Raw genomic sequence first — 17,698 nt, 5'->3', positions numbered from 1 at the left:
CTAATCACGCTAGCACGTGGGAATAAAATGAATTAAACGGATGCATTAACAAATACATAGAGACATAGGTAAAAGCCAGAAATGTTGACAAATCGCTACAGTTCTTTATTCGCCGCTTTCTGGTGGCTCAGTCATGTGGATCTCTGAGCTGAAACCACGGACTTGCACAAAATGGGAAATGAATGCTATCAGCGCTCGTAACTTTTTCTCATTTTGTACGCCCGTGACCTTGGTATGCACCTATGTATTTTCCGAACTAGACCCTCTCGGCAAAGTAGCTTCTAGGACTACTTGGGTTTCGAAGAGGAGTCCCCCTCCACTTGTTGTCTTCGAGTTCCACAGCGCGCGTGTTCGAGACGCGCCGGGACTTTGCGTTCCCATGAGGAGCAATGGTAAAGCGGTATCGTACGACGATTCCCTTTAATTCCATACAGTTTTTTTTTATTTATGCGTTCTTGGAGGCAGAAGCGCCGGCACGCGCCTGACGTCTCCAAGAGCAGCCAATGACGACGGAACACGTGCAGCTCGTGCCGTCGCATATGAGCCAATCGCGGAGCGGAAAAAGTCCCTATAAAAGAGTAACAGCGCAGCCTTTTTGCCTTTCTCCAGGGGCTCGGCACACAGTCTAGACGTCCGTTCCGGTGACTGCCATTTGTGTTTGTGGCCCGCTATCTAAATGGGGAAAGGAAAGCGCAAAGACAAGAAGAAAAACGACTCAGCTGCTGGACCTCCAGGTGCGTAGCGAATTTCCTTTTGGTTCTGTGGCCTCCGCCGCTGTCGTTTGGGCGCTCGATCCCTTTGTTCATTTGGCGTCACATGGTGGTCGCTTTAGGCCTAACCTCGTGGGCTAGGATGATTGTGTTCTAAAGCATTAAATTTTTGCGAGAAGGCTGAACGAAATTCAAGAGCTTCGTTACCCGTTTGTTTTCGCTATTATGCACCGTCATTTTTATTTAAGCGTGAGTGACCGTGACTTGAGAGAAAAAAAAAACGCGTTTGGTTGAGCCGAAGTGACCTCGTGAGCCTTTATATCGCGTTAAGGTTGATTCACGTGCAAGCGACTGAGCGAATATAGCGATTGAGCAGCGCGTTGCAGCGAAAAAATTTAGATATTTTTTGGAACCTCTTCACTCTGGCCGCTTCCCCCGCCGCGATGGCTCGAAACGGCTTTGTGCGCCGTGGCGGCAGAAATCAATAGCGTTTCCGCTTGCATGTGAAGTAGCGTTTGGATTGCGTACGTCGCAAAAGCTTCGGGTTCGCGCCGGCAATGGGCGCGCTGCCTTCGGGCGCTGAAGAGCCTTGCTTTGTTCGAACAAAATGCGCACGCTTAGTCAAAAGGCTAAGCCTTCAGCTTGCTCAAGCTCCAACCCGCGTTGTGGACACTGCACTCTTTCGATATCATTAATATTAGTCTATTTTGTTATGACAACCAACGTTTTGCATTGATGCTGCAGTCTTGGGAATATATGACCTAGCGGTAGCATTGCTGTACGACAGAATGTGTTCGCAATGAACAAAATTACTAACTTCCAGGGATGCTACCAACGTCAGTGCTAACAGATTATGTGAAATACCTGACCGAAGCGCATAACCCAATACAAAGGATCGCGTCGCTTCGCATCACGTCGTTTTTTTTTTTTTGATAGAACAAATAAAAGGGGGTCCAGCCAAGCCGCGCATTTGTGACCGGCGGCGCGTTCCTGCCGAGAATGCCTTGCCGAACGTTCGCCTTGCGCACGCGCACTGTGCGTCTCGCCGCTCCTCGAGCACGCGCTTCTGCACGCGTCGCCCGTGCCCCTGTGTGTTCCGTCCATGCTGCTGACCTGACACGGAGCAGGTGCTGTGGAACGCTCTTCCGCTTGATCAGTGCCTTGATCCACGGCACGTTTCCAAGCGCTGCCGTCTCGTTTTAGTCCGTTCTTGGTACATAGCAACACCTCCGTAGCTCCGCACCCTAATCCCCTAAGCGCATTTACGATTTCTTTATGGTTTATTTGGGTTTAACGTCCCAAAGCGACTTAGGCTATGAGAGCCGCCGTAGTGAAGGGCTCCGGAAATTTCGACTACGTTGGGGTTCTTTAACATGCCCTGACATCGCACAGAACACGGGCCTTTTGAATTTCGCCTCCATCGAAATTCGACCGCCGCGGCCGGGATCGAGCCCGCGTCTTTCGGGTATCGCGTTTCAGCGTCATTAATCTGTTTCCAGTGCATTTTTTGCTTGGGCTATCCGGATTACCCACCGCGGTGGCTCAGTGATTAGGGCGCTCGGCTACTGATCCGGAGTACCCGGTTTCGAACCCGACCTCGGCGGCAGCGTTTCGATGGAGGCGAAACGCAAAGGTTCCCGTGTGCTGTACGATATCGGTGCACGTTTAAGATGCCCAGAAGGCCGAAATTATTCCAGAGCCCTCCACTACGGCACCTCTTATTTTTCCTTTCTGCACCCAGTCCTTCTATCCCTTCCCTTACGGCGTGCTTCAGGTGTGCACCGCGATATGCGAGACGGTTACTGCGTCTTTTTTTTTCCTCAAAAACCAATTTTCAATTTTCAGCAAAGGTCTGTCTTTCCCCGGATTGTGGTCGCTGTTTATCGCGACTGCGTGTCTCTTGTTTCTAGGTAAGAGTGCGCACTCTATGGGGCTGCCGGGTGAAATCAAGCCGGCTTAACAGCTTGGCGTCCCGCTGTGTGGTGCGATCAGTGGCAGGGTTTTGTTGTTGTGGTTGCGACTTAGGGAAGAATGAAAAGCAACCCGCCCACCAGCTCAAGCTGATCCACAATCGCTACCACGGGCAGACAGTAGTAGAGTTAAACGAGATATGAGAGGAAAGTTTGGAAGAAAGGACTCGCAACAGCCGCCTCATCAGAATTGACGAAAATGGTTTAGCAACAGGTACCCCCCGTGGCAAGCAGCCCTCGCCAAATGTGCGGTAGCCCCTACATCGCAGCTCAATAGGGCCGGGCAGCCATCTAATCGTCCGCTTCCTGTGAAGGGAATGCTTTACTATTACCTTGCGTAGCTGCTTCGCCGTATAGGAGAGTTTTACCTTGAACCGAGGAGAAACCACGTGACAGCTATGACGTCATTCAGCCGCCACCGCCGCGTTCATTGTGATCATTGCAATTGGCGGTGACGATGTTCTGGACTCCGTTGATTTCGAGGAAAGGCAGGGATTTGGGGAAACGTTTCCCACAACCAGCATGTGTTGACATTCTCCGTGACAGCAAGCGTTATCCGCGGTACGAAAGGTGCATTCTTTACGCCTGATATATAAATGAAAAAAAATTGATGCCCCATTATAGTTGTCCGGACCCATGGAGTATCTCTTACGGGTCCAAGTTGGACTTATTTTTGGAAATGTGGCGGGGAGTTTGAAGGATGCTTCTTTCCCGCCACCGGTTGGCCCGGTATTGCACTACCTCTGGGATCGGCCTTGCCTTTAGCGCGTCTTTACTATCCTGTCTTTCTGTCCCATCTTTCAACTCTCCTACAGTCTGCACGTGGTAGCGATTGTGGCTCGGCTTGAGCCAGTGAGCAGGCCTGTGCACTTTCCTTTCTTTATTCCTGGCAGTAACAGACAGACAGACGACCCATTACGACAGACGGTAAATCGGAATTTGAGCGCAGCTCTTCGCAAGCCGCTTGCTACCGCTTGGCAGATTCCTGTTGCGTTGCTAGCGACCCTCCGGCATCGTCCCGTAGCAGCCGCCTTCCGGCTGTCCATTCCTCTCGCCGTGTCAGGTGGCGCTTCGCTCTGCTGCTACCTGAGAACACGTCACCTGTCACACTGAGTAACACGTCACCTGTCAAGTAGCATATGTTACACCGACTACGACGCGGAACGCAGGAACGGGCTTCCCTTTAAAAGTAGGGAGACTAAAGAAGTCACTGCAGTTGAACACGAAGCGAAAAGCTTCACCACGTTTGGTAAAACAGTCGTCGCATAGGCCGGAGAATGGCCTCCAATGACCTTCAGCCCAACTACGTTAGCCATGTATGACCGTACGTGGTACAGTTATGGCGTGGAACTCTTGACCTCTGCCCTTGACCCATGACCTTTCGTTGACCTCTGATCTTTGACCTTTGACATTAGGTGACATTTGGGTCCACCTTTGACCCTAAATACATTTGATGGGGGTGTAAGACCATGGGATACTACGTCTAAGCCACGTGGTCGTGTGGGTACATACTATAGAACGGCTGTCCATGCACGCGCTGCCGTGGACAAGCCTCAGGTGCTTAGCAAGCGTCCTTGTTTTCGCTGAATTCCAGGGTTAGCGAAGTTAAATTTAAAATTGTTTTTTTTTGTTCTCAAGTATACAACTAGAAGGAAAGCGTGCGCGTGTGTCGAAAATATATTGAATGCGCGGCGGGACATTTGTTGCTTCTTCGTTGCTGTGGGGGGAGGGCTGATCACATTTGTGTGAACATTAAGACCCTGTGCGACAGCTAGGGCCTCGCACTCAGTTCTTCCGTGCAAAGGGTATACGATGCTGTTTGGGGGCGCTGCGTGTTTAGACGTGTGTAGTCACGGAGCATGCCATTGTCGGCTTGCACAGCGTCTTAGTTGGGACGGCTATTGCGACGTATGCTCTCGTCCACAGTATACTGAATTTTCGGTCACTGACCATGTCAGATATGTTAGCTGAAGTCAGCTGACCACATTCACATGGTCAGTAAACCGAAGATTCATTCTGCTGACCTGACCAGACGGCATACCGTCAAACCCTCGACTAGGTACTCTATACCATCTGTCTTTTACTGTTGAGCAGACAAGGGAAGGGACAAGTGGTGCTCGTTATGACATACATGACAGATGCCAACAGTGACCGAACCAAGAAGCATAGGGGATGTGTTTTTAATAATATGTGGTGTTCTTCCGTGGGGGCTTAATACGGCAAAAACTTGTTAAAGAGTCTGGGTCCTTGGAGTACGCCTTCATCGCAGAGGACAGCTTTGAAGGCACCTTTAAAGTGCTTGAAGGACTCAGGACTGAGTGCAAGATTGTGAACAATCAGTGTGTGCCCTGTGTACCCTGCAAGTAACGGCCGACGGTCACGTGGAAAAGTTATCATATCCCTTTGTTCTCTTCCTTTTCTGTCTCTCCCTCCGTTTCACTTCCCACGTGTAGGGTAGCATACCGGGTGTTGCCTAGATAACCTCCCTGCCTTTCTGTCTTTCTCTGTCTCTCTCTTTGCGACGTTAAACCCCCATGGAAAAAAACGAAACTTTTTAAAGATAATTGATTTTAAAGGAGACGTAAAACAACCACATGCCGCCGTTGGTATCCGAAACCCACTACCTCTGAATTTAGCGTCCGGTGCTCTACCAACGGAGCTCCGGCGACGGCTGTCCAGTCTTCAGCTTTCGGCGGTATATATATGCGTGTCGTAACGATCGCTATGATCGCAAACGCAGCAGATGTATCAACGCTACGTTAAACGGGCATTTTCGGCTCGCAGCGGTGCCTTCGGCCAGCGGTGGCAATCAAGCCACCGCTCCTGCTCCGTCGCCCGCCGGCGCCACCGCTTCTGCTCCGTCGCCCGCCGGTGCCACCGCTTCTGCTCCGTCGCCCGCCGGTGCCACCGCTTCTGCTCCGTCGCCTGCCGGTGCCACCGCTCCTGCTCCGTCGCCCGCTGGTCCGTCGCGGGTGTCGTTCGCGCAAGCACTCCAGCAGGGCGCTGCGCCCAGCCCGCAGCCGCGCGCCGTCAGCCGCGGCCCGACCCCTGCAGCGCAGCCCAGAGCTCAGCCCACCGCGCAGCCCAGAGCTCAGCCCACCGCTCAGCCCAGCGCCTACCGTCCCAGCTACGGGGCCGCCGCCGCCGCAGGTGACGCCAAGGTAGCGGCCAGCAGCCCGCGGCCTCCATTCGCAGCAGCCGCCGTGAGTCGCAGTCAGCCGGCAGCAGTTGCCCTACCACCGTCGCCTCCATGTACGCCGCCCGTTGCGGTAACCGAGCAAACCCCCGAAGCTGGAGACCAAGCCACTCCAGGCGACGATGTCAGGATCAAGGTGCGTACTGTTTTCCGAAAAGGGCTTCACCTTTGGCCATGGCATGTAGCTCGTTTAACCTCGTTATAACAAAGTAGAAAGTTCGTTCGCGGCTGTTACTTCGTTATATGCAGTGTTGACCGAGCTTCCAAGGGGAATCGTAATTCCTTCGTTATATCCATTATTTCGTTATAAACCATGCTGTGCAGCTTGTTATGCCAGCGGTCCATATAAAGTTGCACCTTTTTAAAGCGGTTGAACCTCTTTACCACGAAGTTGAAAGTTTCCGGCAATAACTTCTTTGTAAGCGTAGCTTCGTTATAGCTCCTGTTGGCTGAGCTTCCACGTGCAATCATAATTTCTTCGTTATATCAGTTGTTTTGTTATAAACCGCTTCGTTACAAAGGGCTTTAACTGTTAGTTTCAAGGCAAGAGGAAACATCACCTTTCCAAAACTTCGACTTGCACAGACGGTACGAGAACCAAACCCCGGTATAATACAACTCAAGAACGAATCAGCATATGCCTCTTGAAATAGGCCCTCCAGCCAAAGGCGTCGACTGGTTCTCATGACTTCATGGTTAGACAATCCTCTTGGACGTGCGTGACATCTCAGGGAGTGGCATATGAAAGGAGATGAACCACCGTTTAATCAGATTGAGAGCGGCGTCCGGAGAATCGGCGGACGCCGTTGGCTGCAAGGCTTCCTTGGTAGGGCATCCGTCGCTTCTTTCTCGAATTGCAGCCGACTATGCAGGGCTTAGTTTTTACTAACAAAAAGTTCTGTGGGTAGCAAGCATCGTGGTAGTGATTGACGTATAGGGCGCTCTGGAAGTGAAACATCAGATTTAGCCGCTGAGAAAGTCAAGATATTGAACAACGTTTGGGAACCGCAATGGGTTCCTTGGTCAACAATGAGATAGACAAGGCGAGTGGGCGAAATTTAAAAGGAAAGTTTGTGACGTAACGACCGTATTTAGATGAGTGGTTGGAACCTGACCGGCCCCGCCGCGGTGGCTCAGTGGTTAGGGCGCTCGACTACTGATCCGGAGTTCCCGGGTTCGAACCCGACCGCGGCGGCTGAGTTTTTATGGAGGAAAAACGCTAAGGCGCCCGTGTGCTGTGCGATGTCAGTGCACGTTAAAGATCCCCAGGTGGTCGAAATTATTCCGGAGCCCTCCACTACGGCACCTATTCTTCCTTTCTTCTTTCACTCCCTCCTTTATCCCTTCCCTCACGGCGCGGTTCAGGTGTCCAACGACATATGAGGCAGATACTGCGTCATTTCCTTTCCCCAAAAAAAACAATTATTATTATTATTAACCTGACCGCGGCAGCTGCGTTTCGATGGAGGCGAAGCGCTGAGGCGCCCGCGTGCTGTGCGATGTCAGTGTATATTAAAGATCCCCAGGTGGTCAAAATTATTCCGGAGCCCTGCACTAGGGCATTTATTTCTTCCTTTCCTCTTTCACTATCGCCTTTTTCCCTTCCCTTACCGCGCGTTTCAGGTGTCCGCCGATATGTGAGAAAGGTACAGCGTCATTTCCAATCCCCGATTGCCAATTTTCAATTCTCACAGTTTCTTCTGTGAGGTTCAGGGCCTCAGTCGTCGCCTGGATAAAGGGTGGCTCGAAGAATTGGTGCGTCGTCAAGTTTAGCCTTTGGGTTCAGTACTTACGCACCGGCGGCCGAGTGTTGTGTTGCCAGCGTGTGAAATTCTTTTTAAAGCGGAAGCTTTACTGGCCGCAGGTTGAGCAGTTTCGCCTGATTCCTGGAGAGCCGTGCTGCGCATGCACGAGGAGCAGTGACGTCACAGGGCGCATTTCTCTCTCTCTCTCTCTCTCTCGGTCCCTACTTACCACTGTCCATGCGCCACTAGTAGCACCAAGCCACAGGTGTTCCGCCGCTGTGCACCGCAGCACATTTCCTCAAAATCCAACTTTAAATTTAGTTTCCTCTTTCCCTCCCTCCTTTATCCCTTCCTTCACGGCGCGGTACGGGTGTCCACCACAGTGAGATGGTTACTGTGTCATTTCCTTTCCTCAAAAACCAAATAAAACAAGTGAGCCGGCGGCGTTCATAGAGGTCATTGGCGTTGACAACTTACCAAAGACCGTTCATTTTCACGAAAGGAAACGCGGGCTAACGGCTCCATGGGTCAGTGGAGATCTCAATCTCGCTTTTCGCTTTGTATATCCTGGAATAGCGGAGCTAATCCAACCCGCCGCGGCGGCTAAGTGGTAAGGGCGCTCTGCTACTGATCCGGAGTTCCCGGGTTCGAACCCGACCGCGGCGACTGCGTTTTTATGGAGGCTAAACACTAACGCGCCCGTGTGCTGTGCGAAGTCAGTGCACGTTAAAGATGATAGCCTTAGCTGCTTATACGCCGTATAACTCAATACAATACACTGAAATACAATGCGCCGAACCGGATTTTTTTATGTGGCTCAGTACGTGTGAATTCATAATAAATATTTCCAAGATTACAAGATCCCAAAACTCATCACGCGGATGAAAATTTTCATTTTTGATATCAAACGATTCTAGGCTTAAACCTTGGCTGTATTAAATGTTTTGTTTTATGCCGGAATTCTGGCCCACTGCGGTGGCTCAGTGGTTAGGTCGCTCGGCTACTGATCCGGAGTTCCAGGGTGCGAACCCGTCCGCGGCGGCGGCGTTTTTATGGCGGAAAAACGCTAAGTAATAATAATAATTTTGGGCGAAAGGAAATGCGCAGTATCAGTCTCATATATCGTTGAACACCTGAACCGCACAGTAACGGAAGGGATATAGGAGGGAGTGAAAGAAGAAAGTTAGAGGGAAGTGCCGTAGCGGTGGGCTCCGGAATAATTTCGGCCACCTGGCGATCTTTAACGTGCACTGACGTCGCACAGCACACGGGCGCCTTCGCGTTTTTCCTCCATAAAAACGCAGCCGCCGCGGTCGGGTTCGAACCCGGGAACTCCGGATCAGTAGCCGAGCGCTCTAACCACTGAGCCACCGCGGCGGGTAAACGCTAAGGCACCCGTGTGCTGTGCGACGTCAGTGCACGTTAAGGATCCCCAAGTTGTCGAAATTATTCCGGAGCCCTCCACTACGGCACTTCTTTCTTTTTTTCTTCTTTCACTCCCTCCTTTTCCCCTTCCCTTACGGTGTGGTCAAGGTGCCCAACGGTATATGAAACAGATACGGCGCCATTTCCTTTTCTCAAAAACCGATTAATTATTAATATTATCAGGCAAATCCACATTAAATTATCTGGGGGGGGGGGCGGAAGAAATTGGCGCAGTACCTTTCTCTCATATCGGCGTACACCCGTACAGCGCCGTAAGGAAAGGACAAAGGGGCGGGGAGTGAAAGCGGAAAGAAACAAGTGCCGTAGTGGGGGGCTCCGGAATGATTTCGACCACCTGGGAATCATTAAAGTCCACTGACATCGAACAGCACACGGGCGCCTTAGCGTTTCGGCTCCATCGAAACGCAGCCGCAGCGGTCGGTTTCGGACCTGGGAACGCCGGTTCAGTGACCGAGCACTCTAACCACCGAGCCACCGCGGTGAGTGCATTGTCTTTTTTAGTCACTCGTTAAATGCTCTTTTACTCGAAGTGAAATGGTGCACCTCGAGCCCAAACATCCACTCTGGCGAACTGATGTTTCCTTGGGCTGCAGCTGTTGATTCTTATAAATTACGCGCCTGCACATTCTCAATTCACAGAAAAATTCGTGTGAATGTTGTTCATCTTTCGCTGTTAATGGCCAGCTGCGGCGTCTTTTGTTGGCCTCCACGAATGCCGAAATTTCCACGGTAATTCCTTGTGCCGAGCTTCGCCGCCGGGCGTCGGTTTGTCTCAGCACGAATAATTAAATTTTTCCAATTTTGTCGCCCCAATCGGGACGATTTCTGAGGGCGACCTTGCACGTGTGACGTCACCAGCTGCATGCCCTTCGATATTTGCTTGGAGTTTGCGCAAGAAGAAGAAAATGAAGACCTTTGTTTTTGGTCATTTCACACAAACAGTGGTCTGTCGCTTACAGTCTCCAGTTTAGTCAGTCAACGCGCCGAAAGTTTTTGTTACAGTAATGTATGAATGACGACAAGCTTCTACCTTGACGTCATTCTTTGGGAGAAACCCAGTTTTAGTTTCGGCGTTCTTTGCTTTTGCTGGTTTAAAGGGCTTCTACTCAGGATTTTGAAAAACGCTTTTAAAGGCACAGAGAATTGACTCCCAAGAAATGTTATGCGAATAGGAACACAATACCACGTCTAAAACATTCAAACTCGCCCACAGTTGCCCTTTGAGTGGTTCAGAAACCTTGGAAGAAATACTTGAGCTCTTGCGCTATCATGGGCAGGGTTCCCTGAATAAATGAATAAAGGCACAGAAAGAACTAGTACGTACTGTCTCGCTTTTGATGTACACCACAACCACGCAGTCCGTTTCCTTGATTTTGCAATCGACCCGATCGTCCCTGTCACATGTGCTCAAGATAGAACAAGGCTTTGAAATACCTTCCGAGGAAAGTACAGGGTAGGTCAAAAGTTCCCAGGCCATAGGGTCTGCTTTTGAGCTGTATAATCAGGCAGACATGACACACCCAAAGACTCAAAATATCCGTAGAGGGCGGAAGAGGTATCATTATATACTCTGCGAACCTTGATAGCTTTAATCGCACCTTAAATGCCGCGATATACCGATGAAAGAAGCAAGCCCTGTGGCCCCGGAACTTTTGACCAACCGTGTACATAACCTCGCTCAAGTACTACGAGCTTTCGTCATAAACACCTGAACCATATATTCCTACATTGAGCGCAGAGCCCACAATCCCGAGCGAAGGTTGGCGAGCTCCTTACAGCGACTTTTTCACGCCCGTGCATTTCTCCGCCTCGCGCTCCTGCGTATTTTTGTTCAGATGTGTCTGTCGGTTAGATTCAGAAGTATGGCAGCTATTGTGGCCGCTGCCAATAATAAGTGTCGTTTCGGCGGTTCAGGAAGCCCTCCCCCCCCATTACCGGGAAAATTCCCGAACGCGTCTGCAGCCGGCGGTAGGGCCGAGTGGGTAGGGCTGGCTGAAAGAGCGCCGACCTGTGAGCATGAAAAGAGTGATGAAAGGAGATAGAAAGGCTAGAAGACGCTGAAATTTAGATATTGACTGCAGATAACTTCGCTTGCACGAAACATTTAAAACATTCTCAGGGGAGGATATTAATGTTCAAGCGCCGTCCTTTAATAGGCTCGCTACAACACACGGGGTGCAGGAGGCTTTCCCCGTTAAGACTCACCGGAACCGGTCCTGCACTGTAGTGTAGATCGAAGACCATTCGGCCAAACATGTGTGACGCTCAACACACGAAACAGTGCGTGCATACTTACTTCTTCATGCCCTGCTCTAATTACCACCAATCACGGCGCAGGAGCTCGAGCGAACCCTGCCCTCTCACTTCCCGCGGCGGCCCGCCCACGGCCAGCTGGGCCGGACCATACAACTTCTTGCCAACCACTTCAGCATTGAGATACCGACCGGCAGCGTCTACCACTACGACGTCGACATCTCATCGGAGACTGCCCAGGAGACCAAGGTTCCTGAGCAGAAAAAGTACCGATGCCTCAGTACAAAGATCAACAGGATAGTCATCGAGCTCCTAGTAAAGAAGTACCGGCAAGACCTGGCCAACAGCATCCCGGCTTTCGATGGCCGCAAGAACCTGTACACGCGCCGTCAGCTCAACTTCCGCGAGCGGACATTCACAGTCGACCTCGAAGAAGACCAGAGAAGCCAGAAGTTTACCATCAAGATCCAGTATGCAGCCACCGTGAACCTGGATGCCCTGCATGGCGTCTTCCAAAAGCGCGTACAAACTGTGCCCCAGGAAGTCCTCCAGGCCATCGACATCGTCTTGAGGCACAGCCCCTCGATCAACCTTGCGCCGGTTGGACGCTCGTTCTTCAGACCGCCGGGACCCAACGAGTACAATGACCTCGGAGGAGGCCGGGAGGTGTGGTTTGGCTACTACACGAGTGTTCGACCCGCCCAATGGAAGCCCATGCTTAACGTCGACATGTCAGCAACAGCATTCTACGAGTCGCTTCCACTGGTAGACTTCATGTGCAGGTTTTTCAGCGACAGCCGGCGTGCGTTGACACCCGCGGACTTACGGTCATTGCGCGACAACCAGTACGTGCGGCTGAATAGGGAGCTCAAAGGACTCCGCGTAAAAGTGACGCACCTTCCCTACCCGCGCAAGTACAAAGTGGTCAAGATCACGAGGGAAGCTGCCAAGGACATCTATTTTGAATCAGAAGGTAGTCAGATCTCCGTCGCCGACTACTTCCAGAGCCGCTACAGGCGCTTGTCGTACCCGAACTTCCCTTGCGTGCAGAGTGGCAGCCCGACGCATCCGGTCTACATTCCTCTGGAGGTGTGCGAGCTGGCCGAAGGCCAGCACTGTCGGAAGAAACTCGATGAGAGTCAGACCGCCGAGATGATCAAGCGCACGGCCAAGCCCCCAGCCAAGCGCTTCCTGGAGATTCGTCAGTCTGTGCGCGACATGGTCAGCACCTCGGAGAAGTACCTGCGAGAGTTCGGCGTCAAGATCAACTCCGAACCCACTCAGGTTGTGGGCAGAGTGCTCGACCCGCCAACTCTGGTTTTTGAGAACAACACCATGTGCAAGCCACGCGACGGTACGTGGGATCTCCGAGGGCAGCGTTTCCACAAGGCGATGTCCATGACACAGTGGATTCTTCTCAACGTGAGCCGCTTCGCGCACAAAGACTGCCTGGACAACTTCATCAAGATGCTGATCCGCATCGGCCAAGAACTGGGCATGCGCATTGCGCAGCCGCTTGCGGTTATCACGTTCGACACAAACCGCCAGCCCATGCGGACCGTTCTCACGGAGCAGCGCCAGCAGTACCCGCAGTTGGAGATGGTTGTGGCTGTGATAACAAAAGCCACAAACTACGCTGAGATCAAGCAGGTGGCAGAGACTGAGCTCTCCCTGCGCACACAATGCATCTTGGACAACAACGTGATCCAAAAGTGTAATGCAGCGCTCATCCAAAACATGTGTCAAAAGATCAACGCCAAGATGGGCGGCATCAACAATAGTCTCCTGATGCAGGAGAAGCCAAAGCTATTACATTGTCCCGTGATCGTCATCGGAGCAGACGTGTCGCACCCATCGCCTGGAGACAAGATCAGGCCATCCATCGCCGCGTGCGTCGGAAGCCTAGACCCTGTACCGTCCAAGTTTCACGCCACCATTCGGGTACAGATTGAAGACTCCAAGGCTAAGGCACGTGTGGAAATCATCAAGGACCTGAAGGACATGATCAAGGAATTGCTAATGGTTTTCTACCGCACCACCAGGTACAAGCCCCAGCGGATCGTCTTCTACAGAGACGGAGTGAGCGAGGGGCAGTTCTTGGAAGTCCGTAACCATGAGGTAAGCAACTGCGCCTACTACAATACTGTGCCCACTAAACGCTCATCTTGTTAAGACAGCTATACCGCATTCAATGCCGCTAGCGTCATTGGATAACCTTTTGTGTTATGACAAGCGGACTCTGTGCATATACGTAACGGCACCGAATAGATCTCCACAGCGCTATAATTTCAGGACATTCGGGACATTCATTTCTGGAGACGTCTTCTCGGTGTTAGTTGACGTCAGCTTGATCGTTTCTCTTCAAAAGGTGGTAAACATCCAAGACTGAGGCTTGTGGTTGGGTTTTGTGCGTGCCCGCTCCGTGTCTCACCCCTTTTACGCTCGGGCGATATCAACGGCTGTGCAGTTGACCGTCCGTTGAACTGAACGACAGTTAGAGGTGCTATACCAGTGCCACAAGGTCATGTTTAATGTCATTAATTACTTAGTGATCAAGTTTTAACGCCATCGGAACAGTGTCACGTACTCGTATTGAATGGCATTAGACATACTAACTGCCGTTTGCGACCTACTGAGTTCGCCACAACTCATTCGCCCGAGCAATGTATACTCTTATCCCCATTCCGCATGCAGAAAGATATGCAACTTTTTTTGTGAGAAGTTACTATCCTGTGGATAATGGTTTATTCATAAAGAGCACCATTTTTACCAGCAATTCCGAAGTACTGTTAGCCTGTGAGCTAGCTGGCACGCGAGTTCTACTTTTGCAAGTTGTCAAGCAAGAACAGTGGCATTTTCTACAAATTTATTTTTATATTATATTTGAATGACATTCTGAGATACTGGCTCATTGACACTGTTTATTTTCAGGTGATTTTTTACTCCCTTGAAGGCGTTATCATCACCGTGAATTTATTTATTTATTTATTTATTTATTCATTTACAGATACCTTAAAGTCCTCAGGAGAGGCATTGTGTGTGTGTGAGGGGTGGGGGGTCAAATACTGAAATTTGTACAACATAGCTTAGAAATAAAAAAAATCATATAGTAAAAGTACATCAACCGTTTTTTTTCTATTTCTCATTCGTTGATGCTTTCTTGTAAAGCAAGGGTTAGATTTATGATGTGATAGCGTGATAAGCGGGGCATGTTTGGCTACTATTTCTGCGATCTTGTCTCTAAATTGAACCTCCGGTTATCTTCTACTGACCTGTCTTGAAAAGATGGCGCCAGGATATTATCAGAAAACACTTGAAGTTCGTCATTTATTTGATTGTAATCTCCTCTGTTATAGTGGCGAATCTGTAATGTAAATATATCTGTCAATAATAATGTCATTAAACCTGGACGTGTACTGCCAGCTCCGAAAATAATGGCATAGGCAAACTTAAGGCTACAAACATCTGCGGTTATTTCTAGTGCGCGTGTGGCACGGGTAATAAAAGGCAGCGCCACCTGCTGTTGAGATCTCAGCTCAGTAGGGGTTGTAGTTAGACCAGTCTACTGACCCACTGCTTCGGCCGAGTGGGCGGCATTTCCGGCTGCCACATCTTGCTATCCTGGCTAATATAAGTCTCACTAAGAACCAGGCGGCTTTTCCCCCTGAAAGGACTCTATTGCAGCCAACGGCGTAGACCATTTCTCATGAGCCTCCTAAGGTAACCATGTAGGAAGTGGCAAAAGGAAGGGGTTAGTCTCCCCCCTCACATGAAAGACTATTGTCATTGTCACCACGCTCGCTGCATTGTCCACCTTGCAGGTTCGTGAAAACCAGCTGGCGCCATTGACTGCAAGGGGGTTCTTTTGCGGGTAAAAGCGGCTTCATTCTTTAGTCGTATCCAGAAAAAAAATGCCGCGAAGTGGTACCAGGAAAACAACGGCTGAGCGGTGAAGCCGGACGTTCCTCTACTGAATTTTCTTGGCTCTGTGTGGTTGTTCACTAGCGGCATACTCAAAAGCCAACCTTGCACGGAAATTTTGGTTGAGTGAAGTCAAGTAGGGAATCAATTTTTAAAGCTATGTATAAACCGATCACGTGATCCAGAATGTGAACCCCGTGAACTCAATTTAGCGGAGTGTGCCGAGTAACTGCAACCGACTGTTATTCATTTCAGCGTCAGTTGGAAAAGCTGCACTTCCGTTGAACTGAACGGTAGCTGAAACTGCTCCTTTAACCAGAGTACTACCGATAACCGCATTCCTAAAAAAAACGCTTTTCTTCGCCGTACAGTTTTTCTCAAACTGCAATTGTGTAAGATAGGACAGCATAGTTCGTGAAGGCCCAAAGTGTTTTGTTTGCATTCTGTACCAAGTATGTATCGTGATTCGTCGAATGGCCTTTAATCCCTGACCAAGTTTTTCTTTGTTTCCGCTCTCGAATCTCTCAGGTGAGCGCCATCCGGCTGGCGTGTGCGGAAATGTGTCCCACCGAGACCTACGAGCCACCACTGACGTTCATTGTGGTCCAGAAGCGGCATCACACGAGGTTCATGCCCGCCAACGACCGCGACGGCGTGGGCAAGTGTCGCAACGTCCCACCAGGCACGACCGTAGACTCGGTGGTCACGCACCCGCTGGACTTCGACTTCTTCCTCTGCAGCCACTTCGGCATCCAGGTGGGCGACCGCTTCTCCGCTCTTGTGGCTATTGTGAGCGGGAACAAATGGTCTGCGGTGTTGTCGTTTATGAATTTACGGAGGAAATAGTCCGGGCGCCGGCGTCGCCACAGTCGCGTCGCGTTGTTAGTGCGCTACAAATACCAGGAGCGCCTGCGGTAGAGGCCTTCCGCATCTTGAGAAAACGGAAGCATGGCCTCCGAGATCGCCTGCACGGAAGACCGTGACGGAAGCTTTCCACGTCACGTTGAGGCCACCAGGAGCGCAGTGAGTGACTGTGACGTCATCGTTCGCCCTTGAGGAAGCGGTATCGGAAGTTGCGCAAGGGGGACCTCTAGGGCCAGCGCGGAATGCTCTCACGTGGATGTGGTCACTAGCGTTTATTTTGGGAGTGGCGTCTACTGAAACAATGAATGCATAAGGTTAGGTGAAAAGAGAAGCGCTTGATGTTCGGCTGCGCCTGGTTGCTCGTACGTTAAAACGGGACGCGGCTTTGAAGTCTCAAAAAACGGCCAAAAAATTGATTTTTTTTAAATAGTCGCGTCGGCTTGTATGCCTCGTTTTTTAAGCTGTCCCGAAGTCGGGACAGCGACATAGATGACGATGACCGACCAATGCACTGATGACAGCCAACCAGGAAATAATAGTTATTCACGGTATTTATTGGCTCGAGGGCATTTAAGGCCAAATAAAGCCAGAAACATGTTGTGCATGCAGCATTAGAAGCAGGGCGAGCGCGTGCTGTGCTCATAGGCACTGCCGGTTTTTGTATATTGCGTTTAAACACTCTCCTTCCCACGTAATGTGTGCTAGTAAAATAAGCGTATTTAAACCGCACACACCACGCCACATCACATCGTACCACAAGCAAGACCACACCGCACCACCACACACCACGATACGACGCGACTCAACCCGACACGGCACTCGGAATTCTCGCAAGTGTATAAATGTACTTCTCGGCTCACCCGCAGGGCACCAGCCGGCCGGCCCACTACTATATCGTGTGGGATGACTCCAAGTTCAGCGCGGACGACCTGCAGAAGCTCAGCTTCTACCTGTGCCACACATACTCCCGGTGTGCAAGGAGCGTGAGCATCCCGGCCCCTGTGTACTACGCGCACCTGGCCGCCTTCCGCGCAAAACACCACATCGCCAGCAAGCTGGAGACGTCAGGCGCGGTCAGCCAGTCGTCTGAGGGCGGCGGGGACGCCGTGTTGACCACTGCCCAATACGTGGAGGCCGTCAAGGTGCTGCAGGAACTGCAGGCCTCCATGTACTTCGTGTAATGGAGGAGGTTCTCCGCTGCCCCTGCATTCCGGTTACGGTGAGCCTGGGGGCGTACCACTGACGTCATACCAAACAGTTCTGGAGAAAGCCTCTTCCAACGGGAAAGCGTTTAATGGCATTTGCAGGGAGGGTGTTACATAGGGTATAGGGAGGGTATTATGAGCGCAGTGTTCCTCATATATTGTAAGATTCTACTACAATGATCAATATATCCGCAACCTCCCGCCTGCAGGCTTGCATTTTTTGCTATTAACGTTTTTGATACAGTCCAAAGCGTTCCTCATTGATTTTCTATTACAGTCCTAACTGCTCGATGCGAGCGATGGGAACAGTATAAAAGGAAGGTTCTTCCAGATATCGGAAGAATGGACCTTGAATATTTCAATACCAGAATCTTACAGTTTCCCAAAT

The 17,698-nt window shown here is 50.8% G+C and overlaps 1 protein-coding gene and 1 pseudogene across 1 annotated transcript; both read left to right on the top strand.

Moving 5' to 3' along the window:
- Nucleotides 1-617: 617 nt before the first annotated feature.
- LOC144102204 (protein argonaute-2-like) lies at nucleotides 618-16,087 on the top strand. The gene is made up of 4 exons (XM_077635516.1): nucleotides 618-734; nucleotides 5,465-6,012; nucleotides 11,405-13,438; nucleotides 15,770-16,087. Exons 1-4 carry the CDS (start codon nucleotides 677-679, stop codon nucleotides 16,085-16,087), a joined length of 2,958 nt encoding a protein of 985 aa, XP_077491642.1. The 5' UTR covers nucleotides 618-676.
- Nucleotides 3,324-3,443, top strand: LOC144102827 (U2 spliceosomal RNA; annotated as a pseudogene).
- Nucleotides 16,088-17,698: the final 1,611 nt, after the last annotated feature.

This window comes from Amblyomma americanum, chromosome 8 (assembly GCF_052857255.1).
Source record: "Amblyomma americanum isolate KBUSLIRL-KWMA chromosome 8, ASM5285725v1, whole genome shotgun sequence".
In the NCBI taxonomy this organism is placed as follows: Eukaryota; Metazoa; Arthropoda; class Arachnida; order Ixodida; family Ixodidae; genus Amblyomma; species Amblyomma americanum.
This window is presented reverse-complemented; position numbering and strand designations above follow the sequence as displayed.